Source organism: Mytilus trossulus, chromosome 14 (assembly GCF_036588685.1).
Source record: "Mytilus trossulus isolate FHL-02 chromosome 14, PNRI_Mtr1.1.1.hap1, whole genome shotgun sequence".
Classification (NCBI taxonomy): Eukaryota; Metazoa; Mollusca; class Bivalvia; order Mytilida; family Mytilidae; genus Mytilus; species Mytilus trossulus.
The window spans coordinates 52,445,549-52,458,627 of record NC_086386.1 but is presented as its reverse complement, the minus strand read 5'-3'; the positions used below and the strand labels follow the sequence as shown (position 1 = coordinate 52,458,627).

Genomic DNA, 13,079 nt, shown 5'->3' with positions numbered 1-13,079 from the left:
ACATGAGGTCAAAGATCTTAAAAAAATGAAACAGGACAATAAGTTTACCTATTTTGCTATTTTGTAGTATGGTCTGATTTGAAACACGGTTAGATTGTACAAAGAAAAATTAACAAAACAATATGTTTAATTAAGTTATAATCAAATAAAGAATTATGTTGAACCTTTCAAACCATACAATAGACTAATTCAAAAGCGAGCCAAAAAATAAATCTAAACGCACAAAACAAAATGAGCATATCATAGAGCCACAATAATTCAACTTTTATTCAAAACGTCTTAACAATCTAGGAAAGGACAGTTACTATCGTTTACCATTGCTTTGTTTTAAGTATGTTCATTTTGGTAAATTTCGGAAGACTGGTCGCTATATTTCATTTCAACATCATCAATTAAAAGGAACCAATACAATTGTTTAGATACATTTGTCTCTAGTTTGCCCATATAAATATTTGTAGTATTAACTGATACATTAAACAGGCACGTTTGTATATTTAGAAAATAGGACGTGTATTACCTGGTGCTTCAAAATCGTGTTTATCTCTACAAAACTCAACCAAATTGTTTCCATTCTTATCAAACAAGCAAAAGTAACTTCTGTTAGAGCCACAAATAGTGTCAGCTCTATGTGACCAGTGTGACTGAACAGGACACCGAAAGTTAAACACAGCATCAGATATCTTCAGTATGGATATAATCTGAATATAAAAAATATGTTAGTTTTTAGTTATTGACATACATATACAAAGATGATGTGAACAATTATCTATCGAAAAGGATCCTACAAATTAATGTAAGATACAGTCACAGAAAATTATTATATTTGTAAGTAACTCTGAGTCAGTGACAACTCTACAACAAATGTATCCATCGGATCACCATTAATGATGATGATACATGGCTGTGTAAATTATGTATATACAACTCGTCTAAACACCAACCAAACAATGTAAGATCTGTAAATTTGCTTTCGCAAATTTTTGTTCTTCCCTCGCCGGGATTCGAACCCATTCTACTTAGATATCGAGACACAATATCGCCTACACTGCAGCCGTCCAGCTAGACCAAACAAGCACTTGGGCTTTACAATAGTAAAGTTTCGGTGACCGTGTGTTACCTTTTCTCGTCAGTTTTAATCTAACGTCGTGGTCCAGTACATGATATATAAGGTATGGAGATGATATTGTTACATATCAGCTCAATTATCTATAGTAAAGGATCCTACAAATTAATGTAGGATACAGTCACAGAAAATAATTATATTTATAAGAAAGTCCGAGTCAGTGACAACTCTACAACAGATTTATCCATCTGATCACCACCTATGATGGTGATACATGGCTGTGTACATTATGTATAGACATATATATTTTAGACCCTTCTACAACGAAATTTGTTTTACATGCACACGTATAAAAAATGCGGTTTTTATCAAACGCAATCATAATATGTTTGAACGTAGTTTTCAATTTAGACTCGTTTATATTCTTTAAATTTAAGAGTCATGATCTAAAAAAGAGGGTACTTTCTCTAAAAATGAGGTTACTTTTTATATGGCCTGCCAAATACCGTTTCGATCCCTTACATCACTGAAGAGACGTTCAGTGTCGAAATCCGGATCTAGTGTACTTAAAAATTATTGACACCATATGTTTGTGGCATAACATCGATCGTGGCCACAAGTTAAAGTTTGTTTTCTGTTTAGTATTAAATTTATATTAAGATCCATTTTGTTACATCTGGTGATCAATTTTATTTGGCAATCGCCAATGGCAGTTAGCAGGGTTAAAGAACATAAGTTGTTTGACCTTTTAGTCAAATGCATTTTGTTTAAATATACTTTTCACTTTTTTTGGTCTTTTTGAAAATGTTGTTTGTGCTGTTTTTAGACCCTTCTACAACGAAATTTGTTCTACACGCACACGTATAAAAATTGCGGTTTTCATCCAACGCAATCATAGGTTTGAACGTAGTTTTTAATTTAGACTCGTTCATATATATACAGTTATGTAAGTATTGATTAATATTTTGTTGTTGTTATATTGTGATTGATTATATTGTGAAATTTTGATTTCAATACTATGTTGAATACATTTTGAATTTCAAGTACGTTGTTGATCAAATTCAATTTTTTTAAAAAAACATTTTTTAAATTGATAAAATTCAGTTTATATATATAGGTTGGTGAAGACTTGGTCGAGTGTGATTCAGATTAGGTCGAGCATAGTTCAGACTCGTATGAAATGGTTGAGTGCTGGCCAAGTAAAATTCAAACTGTTAAGTATGGTGAATACTACTGTCGAGTAGATTTCAGACCAATTCAGACTGGTCGAGTAAAAACCAGTACAGTTGAGTACAGTATCATTAAAGACTTTTACTGCTTTTGTAGTTGTACGAATACAGAAGCGCAAATGATTTATCATGCTAAATATTAATCATAGGTGGAACATAGCGAGACTTGATATAACACACAATATGTCAACACTAATTAACACATATTGTGTCAATAAGTTAAATTAACAAGTAAAATTTATGAATAATCGCAGTTACTAAAAGCTATAGTATCAACATGATCAAGTTGTAGATAAGGAAATATAAAAAATAAAAGTGCATGTGTATGTATATATTCCAAACAAATCGGTTCTTTTAAGATGTTATTGTAAAATTTAGGGTGTGAAATATCGTGTTAAATAAGTTTTCGACAAATAATGCAGAATTGACCCCTCAAATCTGTGTATTAATGAAAGAATTGAGAACATTTATTTGGTAACTTTTTTGACGTAATGCCAGACTTAATAATTTACCAGTGATGCATTGATTACATTCGCTAAACTCTTTAACATTACTTTATACATATTAATACACCGGCATTATTTATGATTATATGTTAAAAACCTTGAAGATAAAGGTTTTAATACAAATATATCATAAACTTAATAGTCGGAGAGATGACAACAAGACCAAGGGCAGATAAATCCGATCAGGCAGACATGTGCACATTAAGAGCGCTCCATATACATCAGATAGAGAACCTTCTCCGCAAATTAAAGTATTTACGAAACACTCATAATAACGTAATTTTAACCATGATCGCTGATCAATAAAACGAGGAAAGGAAATCCATGTCTTAAAGACATGAAGACTTTGCAAAGTAGCCATATCCATAATATAGTATAGATATATCATATTAGTTATAATTAGTGCAAAATTCATTTCACAATAGAATTGCAACTTTTTTAAGCAGTCGATCAGCCACGAAAATGAGGTCACGAACAAGCAAAATATGCCAGACCTTATTTGTTTAACAAAATATATATCTGAATACATGGTATGGAACAATAGGGTCTTCTCTTACCGTCTGAAATATATAGCTTTATACAAAATGCTATACACACATATATATATACATATATATATAGTGTTGGCAAAACTGTTAGGAATTTTTGTCCTCAATGCTTTTCAACTTCGCACTTTACTTGGCCTTTTCAACTTTTCTGGATTCGAGCGTCACTTGTGAATCTTTTGTAAACGAAACGTGGGTCTTGCATAAATACAAAATTTAATCCTGGTGACGAGTTTAAATATCATTTGATTGTATCATATAATAAGTGACTTTCCGTTATGAATTTTCCTCGAAGTTCAGTATGTTTGTGAATATATTTTATAGTAATTGTGTTGTCTCGTAAACTGGCATTTTCACCACAGGCCAGTCAAATTTAATTTACTGTTATCGACACAGATACACATCATTTTTATGGGACTTTGGTGATACATTTTGTTTTTTTTCAAGGTGTACATGGTTTACTAGTTAAATGTGTAATGCATCTTGAAGAAAATATATGGTATTTCTAATTTTATTGTTATCATTTAAAAAACTTTATAGTAATCAACGACACATTACCAATGACATCTATTTTAAAAGTATCATGCACTATGTATATACAATTATCCTTAACTTTTAAAATTTACGTACCAGGAAAGCACTGTAGATATATCTATAAAAGCCTTGTAAAACCATTATAAATGCTGCTTCTGTAAAGAAAATACAATTATTTCCATACAACTTATGATACATCTCAAATTTGCTTGGTTTCATGATATATGTGAATTCAGCTCTACATGAAACATGGAATATATTTCCTAGATTCTCACCAAATGTGGCTTAATATTTGAACATACTTCGCTGCCACACAGACGCCTCTTTGTGTCATGTTGTTAACTACTGAATAGGTGACCTTAACTGTTAACCAAATTCAACCCCTGAGATTTAAAATACAGTGGAGAACACTTCTAACCTCTCATTAGAACTGTCAGAGTAACCTGTCATAAAACTGTTCTAACCTGTCCTAGAACAGTTCTAGCTAGAACAGTTCTACACTAGAACTGTTCTAAATAGAACTGTCAGAATCAGTTGTAGTTACACTTTGGAATTTAGAAGAAAAAATCCGTTCCAATTACTTTACATTATATAATAGCAAATTTTTCCATATTTTTACTGATAAAAAAACCATGTACAAATATTGAGGTGGATAGAAGGTTATCCAACTCATCAGAAAATTACGTTTCCCTTTTTTTACAGTCTCTTCCTGAATATATAACTCTGCATTTAATTCATGGAATTTTAATCTTAATTTACCTTGTTTGCCTTGGAATAACTTTCATGATATAAAATTCTGTTTTGACAAATGTTCAAACGAAAATTGTACAGTGCCGGTGGATGAATTATCGGATATTAATGAAAAAAATGTTGTTAAACGTAAAAAAAACTATGTACATTTGCATTATCTCGTAGCCAAACTTATCCGTAACAATTATAAATAATATCTGGGAGTCTGGAACGTCAGAAAAATATACTCGATCTGAACATGAATGAAACATTTGCCACTGGACGTAAGGCTACAAACAAAACCAATCATTTTCCTTCCTCAAAGTATTCCAAGATGAGTACTTTTCATGCATGTACTTTTCATTTTAAAATAAAGTATATAAATCAGTCATGTGAGTGTTGGATAATGCCGTTAAATAGTTTTGTTTAAAAAAACACCATCATGAACTACTGACTTAAAAAGTTACTTTTGTGACAATTCATTGTTTAATAAATAAATTTTGGATGTAACATGTCTTCTGATTGGCTGACGTTATTTTGTTATCAGCCCATAGAAAAAAAGTAGTCATGTGACCGTAACGTCGTCAACGTTTATTCATGGTTTGCCAAGGTGTAAAATGGAATTTAGAATTACATTATAAGAAATGACTGTAATATTTTTTTCTGTCTATTCGAAATAACATAAAAAAAAATGTGGTGCATGCACACTGTTAAAAAACCGGCTACTCGCGTTATTCAGTGTGCATCGATTTTTTTATGTTATTTCTTCATAGACAGAAAAAATATTATAATCATTCCTTAAATAATAATATTATAGATATACAGAGAGGAAATAATGGCGCGCTAAATCGATGTGGACAAAATTTGGTGTCGTCTCTTCGTGCAATATGTGTCCTGACATAGACATATTATTGGTTTACAATGAGGTCATATATATTTACATGATAAAGTATATATTATGTATATGTTCAGTTTTGGTTGATGCGGTCAAATAATGTTGTTTTTAAAACAACTCAGTCTGATATATCGAAACTACTAAAATTGTTAATAATTCAATATTTTGAATATAAAGTGGACATGCTGTCATTTGAATCCATCGTGCTTGGTTGTTGTCTTCTCTATGGTCAGGTTGTTGTCGCTTTGACACATTCACAATTTCCTTTCTCAATTTCATAAGTGATTTACCATGCAGCTATCTAAATATCTATATATATATTAAAATTTACAAAATAAAGTGTAAATATGGTCACTTTTGGTTGATGCAGACACATAATTTTGTTATACCAGTCAGTCTTAGGTATGCAAACTACTGATATTTGTTTATGATGCAATATTTTGATTAAAAAGAGGACACGCTGACACTCTAAATTGATGCAAAAGAAATGAGGTAGCAGTCTGTTCCAATATTTCTATCATTTACATTTTACAATCCATCCTTACATAACAATATTACAGATTTACTATAAACTATGCGACTATAAGAGTTACGTGATATAGATACAATGGATGAGCGTTGATTCTTGAAAAAGAAACCATGAGCCCGAAGGGCGAATGGTTTGTTTTTCATGAATCAACGCTGATCCATTGTATCTATTAATTAAACTATTGTGATGATGTCTTTTCAAAATTAAAGCCTATTCTTAATTAGAAGGTATTGTAAGTGAATTAAAATAACCAGGTTATATGCATTACAATAAATTATATATTTCATTTAAATGGTAAAAAAACAAATACATGTTTTACACAAAACATCTGCCCTTAAAGATGTTCATTTATCAGGCATCTGTACGTGTATGTTTTGACAAAATGAGACATTTGATCTTATTTTTAATAAAACTGAGAATGAAAATGGGGAATGTGTCAAAGCCGGTGACAACAACTTGACAAAAAACATATATATAGCATATATATAAAGCCTGTGTCCATAATTTCTAACAAGAAGTCCTATTCTTGGCACATCCCGATTTTCTTGCAGAGGAATTTGCGAATAAACAGATGAAATCATACTATATTGATTTATAAAACAAAAATGGACACCTATAGTGCTAACATTTTCGTATCAAACATGTGGAATAGCTTTTATTAAACAAAATATCCTAAATAAGTTAAAAACAAGGAGCAAAACAGGAAAACTAGAGAATAGAGACAACAACAACAACAAAAGCCACCAGGATTCGAACCTAAGCCGACAATTTTTAACTCATTGAGCATGTGCATTAAACCTCGCAGCTACCAACTCATACTTAACGATTGCCTATTATTGTATAGATAAAGGTACAATCCATGAGTGTCCGTTGTTCAGATGTTTATCAAAAATTCATTTATATATATGAATGAGACAAGTTAATCGTAACCAATTGGTAGCCGACAGGTGTAGTCGATATGTTGATGTTAGTGACACTTAATAGAATTCATGGACGGGTTCGACTCCCAGTGCAGGCATATATAAATTACAAAAAATAATGGTAAGTTTTTAATTTAATTCCATTACTGAACAGAAATCATTAAATTGGCCAATTCAACCTTAATGTAATCAGGCACACAAAGGAAACAAAAGAATATAAAATGTTGAGTCCATTTCAGCGACGAATTAAGGAAGCGTTGATCTAGAAAAAAATCCACGGTAAATGAATAGGCTGACGTCACCACAATGGTTTAAATAAAAAGAGCAAGTATGGTCAGTTTTGGCTGATGCAGTCATATATGGTCAGTTTTGGTTCCATGCTGTCAAATATGGTCAGTTTTGATTGATGCAGACAAATAATGTTGTTACATGAGTCAGTCTGAGGTATGGAAACTACTGATGTTTGTTTCTGATGCGATATTTTGAATAAAGTAGGAAATGCTGGCATTCTCAATCGATTGGAATTTTTTTTGTGGTTGTTAATTTCTAATATTGCTGTTATTTATATAATACTGTCTTTCTTGACCTAAAATTATAACTGAAGTACTGTACAGCTTTATAGACTTGCATAAAAAAGTAAATATGGTCAGTTTTGGTTGATGCGGTCAACAGATTTTATTACACGACTCAGTCTGAAGTATGAAAACTACTGATATTTGTTAACGATTGGATACTTTGATTAAAAAGAGGATATGCTGGTACTCTAAATTCATGCGAACCAAATTGTTAAGGTCATTGTTTTCCAATATTTGAGTTATTTATATACTGCAATCACCCTTGACCTAAAGTTATAACTGGATTACTGTGCAGTTATATAGATTTGCAGAAAGAAAGAGCAAATATGGTCAGTTTAGATTGATGCGGTCAACATATTTTATTACACGACTCAGTCTGAAGTATGAAAACCACTGATATTTCTATACGATTCAATACTTTGAATAAAAAGAGGGCGTGCTGGCACTTTAAATTCATGGGAACAAAATTTTGAGGTTATTGTTTTCCAATATTGCTGTAACTTGTATATTAAAGTCCATCTTGACCTAAAATTAAAACTGAATTTCTGTGCAGCTATATAGATTTACAGAAAGAAAGAGCAAAAAAGGTCAGTTTAGATTGATGCGGTCAAAATATTTTTGTATAACAGGTCTGTCCGGGGTATGAAAACTACCCATAAGCAGGTATCACATTTGTTTACGGTTCAATATTTTAAATAAAAAGAGAACAAAAAGTCATGCTAGTATTATAAATTGAGTGCAGATAAAATTTTGAAATCATTAATGTTTGCCAATATAATTGGTATCCTTGCATAAAAAAGAACTGGATTCCTGCAGTGTGCAGCTAAATGTATATATATTTATATGATAAAATCAAATATCGTCTGTTTAAGTTTATGGAGGATTAATGGCAGATCCAGAGGGGTGCAGGGGTTTGGGGTTGGACCCCCCTTTTTTACGACTATCAATTTATTTGAATGAGGACATATAGTTGGACCCCCCTTTTTCCTGGGTTGGGAACCCCCCCCCCCCCCCCCCGTTTAAAACTGCTGTATCCGCCCCTGGTGGTTTGGTTAACAACGCATTACATTAAGGTCAGATAATTTTGTTTTGTAAAACGAGCAATCCTGACTACCGGAATGACAAATGTAAAACAATTGAAATGATAATGCCCCCCCCCCTTCCCCAATATCAACGGCCTCATTTATGTTAAAAGAAATAAAAGAAAAACAAATAATTTATGTAACACATTAACAATATAAAATCACTGAATAAAAGGCTTCTGACTTGGAACAGTCACATACATGCAGAATATGGCGGGGTTAAACAAGTTATCTTGCCGACGAAAAGTTTGAAATAAAACCGGCAAAAAAGCAAAACTCTTTGTTACATTAATCGCTATTTTGCCGAATCCTTAATATTTAGACAATAACTTCTTAAAACTTATAAATCAATTCTAGCCGTAGAATAATAAATCCGTTTTAGCCGTAGGATTTATAAATCAAATCTACCCGTAGAATTTATATATCAATTGTAGCCGTAAAACATTGACATTTTAACATTATTCCAAAAAATCAAATGGTGGTTGCTTCAATCTCTATATGTTTCACTAAAATGAGGTTTCACAGGTTTTATAAAAAATATGGCGTTTTGTTAAAGTAATGCGAACATAAATTAAAATGTATGTTGCACTAAACGTAGTGTTGGAGGCTTACATTGGAATTTGGGACGCACAATCCGATGCATCTTAAACGAGCGTTTCACAATTTGTTGTATTAAGAAACATTGCAACAGCTCTTTGAGGGGGCCGTAGATGGCATATTATATTTCCAAACCTAATATACCTTTTGGCAATTTTCATCGGCATTCCCTTATTTCTCGCCAGTCTTCCTCCTTTAAAGGACTTACTGATAATTGTAAAATCACCATACTGATTTTCTATATTAACCAAAATTATTTTGTAAACACATATATTGAGTAAAAAGATTCTTGACAGGAAAGATTATCATGAAACCAAATTACTCGCTATTTAAAAAGGAAACAACGTGTTATTTCCCTAATACATTTCTTTGTAAACATTATTATAAAAAAAAAATGTATGGTGATTTTCAAATATACCGCCTGGAAGATATATTTAAAAATAAAAACATCGGAAAATTTATTGATGTCGGAAAATTCATTGTCAGATTATCGGGACTGTTCACTCTTCCTACCCTAGATAATCAAATTGCTGTAAGATTGGTAATATTTGTCAATCCCGTTTAATAGACATTATCAACAACTCTCGATACCGACTAATGACACCTACAGTTTACAGGTAAAATGGAGGGGTTGTCTCAAAGAAAAACAGTCCCAAAAATCACTAAAATATATAAATTTGATTTGGCGGTTATATTTAGCTAAAGAAGTTATATATATAAAAAAGTAAATAACTACATTTCGCCAATCTCTTATATTCTTATGACATGTATTTACACGAAATTTCACGATTATTTGATTAAAAGAATACTGCAATCATTCCGCACCCTGATTAGCTTTCTCTTCAACTTAATGATTATGCCGCATGCCAATAACGATAAATGTGTCTCTGTACATTCTTAGGGGTTGTGATATGAAAAGAGGTAGGGCCAATTTCCAAATATTTTTTTCCAGAAGGGCCAATTTCAAAAAGTGCTGAAAGAATAATTCTACTTTAAAAACAAAAAAAATAAAATGCCTTTTGATTGATATCTCGATTTTCATATAGTATGATATGTGTGACAGACTAAACCCTCAAAAAGTATGAAAGTCAAATATGCTGAATTTATGGTGTTTTCGGGTTGGAAAAACAGGGAATCCCCAATAAGGACATTTCAAACCAAAAGAAAGTTATGTATTTTGTTATTGTTGTAATTTATACAGCTTTTCCCCTCGAAAATGAAATTGGTTTAGTGTGTCCTTAAAACATAAAATACATAAACAACAACTTTTTAATGAAAAAGTGGAACAAAGCTAAATTGTATCAACATAGTTTATTAATACTAGAAATGATTATTTGCACCGCCGTGGCTGAATCGGTAGAGCCTAAAACTTGAAAAGAAAGTTTATTTCAAGAATAAGTTCGAATCTATTATAGATTTTTTGAATATTTTTGTGTTGACATATTATATATTAATGTTTTTATCATATTTTTTCTGAAGTTTGCCTGATTTATAGAGTCATTCTGGATCATTATGACTATAAATCATTCAATTAAAGAAAGAAAAAAAATGTATCGTTTATTGTGAGCATTCCTATGATTGTACATTCTCATGACTTACTATCTATTCATGTGATTTCATTTTTTACATAATTGCAAGAAACAACTGCCTTCAATTGTGTTTCCCCTATAACACACAAAGGGCATGGTAACTTAATTAAAAATTGGCACCTAGAGCGCCTGAAAGACTATAAAAAAGGACACCCAATTCAAAAAAGACACCTTTAAGTTATGCTACAGAAAACAAAAAAAATTATCAGGTATTATACTAGTCCAATAATTACTTTATGGAACAGAAGTTGTATTGTAACCATTTTTAGAAATTATTGTGCATGTTCTTGATTTTGGTTGGAAGTTATTAATCTCATTTCAATAGTTACAAAAAATAAGTTTGATTTAGTGCACACCGAAATGATCCTAAGTTGGGAGTTTTAAAAATATCACAGGTGGAACAGGAGATGATATATTGATGCAATGATACATTGCATACAATACAGAAGGTATTAACAATTGTTGGGTTGGAAGTTATTAAGTCTCATTTAAATAGTTACAAAAAGAGTGTTTTCAAGTGCACACAAAAGTGTTCCTTAGTAAGTACTTTTAGAAAGGTAACAGGTGGAACAGGAGATGATATATGGATGTAATAATACATTGCATACATTGCAGAAGGTTAAAACAGTATTTTTTTCATCCATGATTTTTAAAAATAAAAAAAAAAGGCATATGTGTCAAGTGCTCCTATTAAAGGAGGATTATAAATACAAGAAGTAAAACAGGAAGTATATGCTATACATAAACAAATGAATAACATGAGGACATTTTTGTTTTGAATTAAATATTCTAGTGTTTGTATAATTATCTCTAATCTATTAATCAGCAGAAAACGATCATTAACAGAGATGTTGAAACTGATAAGGGCAAGGTATATAACTTTATCCTATTGTCAATTGATTAGAATATAACACAATCAGGTAACAATTTTAATTGAAATGCCGATGGGCATGACAATTATGAATTTTATTTTTGTTGACAAGACAAGACAAGACAAATATTTATTAAAATCTCACCACAAAAACACAAATTAACAACAAGCGCCACTCTATAAAGAGTTATGAGAGACTATAAAACAATTTTACTTAAATTATAATACAAATACAACTTAAGTCAACTAAAGGATTCCATTTAAAACACTTTGGAGACAATTGCGTCATCCAACGAAGTGAAAAAAGGGCATGGCGTCATATATTATCAAAACCAAAAAAGAACATGGCGTCATTCAAAAATGGCATGGCGTCTATTTATGCAAAACATGCTTTGGGGAAACACTACTTCAAACTAAAGTCGATGCCTGTACAAAACTAGTAACACGATAATTGATTCTATAGTAATCAAGCTCAAATGTTGCATGTGTAATATACACACAACTTAAAATAAGGCAATTGTATACAAGTTTCAAAACACACAACAAGTTTTGGAAACTTTTTTTAAACATGGTATTATATGTAACAAATGCAGTCAACAGCAAGTGTGTCGCCATGTCACCAACTGTGTAGACACTTGTACTGAAATATTAACCACTGTTCCTTCACCGGTACATAAGTCATCAGAAAAAAAACCAACACCACAGAACAAATCAATTACACTACAAATCGTGATTGTACGGAACACAACAAAAAGCTGTTGTATTTGTTAAAATGCCAGAAACTCAACCAGAAAAGGCCATTTTACATCTGCTGTGTGGTTGTGACACAACATTCACAAGGTGTTCTAGGACCAACTGATGTCAGATGTTGTCGTCAGGTTAAAGTATAAATGATCTTATCTTATCGACGATTAAACTTTTTAAAAGACCAGGACAAAAATAGATATACATGAAAATATATTCAGAATGAGAAAACCTGAATCCTATTAGAATTTGTTACATATAATTTGGCTTGTTAACAAGATACGCGGTATGGTACACTAAGTGAATAAAGGGTGTTAAAAAGATTAATATAAAAATATCAATAGCCTTGGACTTATTTTTTTGTATGAATACCTGTTGAAGGTATGAATATAGATGATGTGACATATTTTAATGTACTATGATTAGCATCTTTCGGGTTATTTAAAAATTTATCTATCTTATCGAACGAAAAGAATTCATGGGAAATTGGACGTACCTCTTTCGACGAGTTTATGACACATAATTACTGGATTGTCTGTTCGTCTGTTACATACTTGTAAACACGATCGAGTTTGTGTTTTTCAAACGATCTAAACCTTACCCCATGTACAATATCAATTTCGGGATGGTAAAAATACATTAACTTCAAAAGTCGAAGGAGAAGATCACAT

The 13,079-nt window shown here is 31.4% G+C and overlaps 1 protein-coding gene across 1 annotated transcript in view; it reads right to left on the bottom strand.

Moving 5' to 3' along the window:
- The window catches only part of LOC134697872 (uncharacterized), a 31,457-nt gene extending 27,361 nt beyond the window's left edge, over positions 1 to 4,096 (bottom strand). Inside the window, exons 1-2 of the mRNA XM_063560159.1 lie at positions 3,974 to 4,096; positions 518 to 698 (exon numbers count right to left, since the gene is read on the bottom strand). Coding sequence (XP_063416229.1) covers positions 518 to 698; positions 3,974 to 4,096 — 304 coding nt within the window. The remainder of the gene's footprint in view (positions 1 to 517; positions 699 to 3,973) is intronic.
- Positions 4,097 to 13,079: the final 8,983 nt, after the last annotated feature.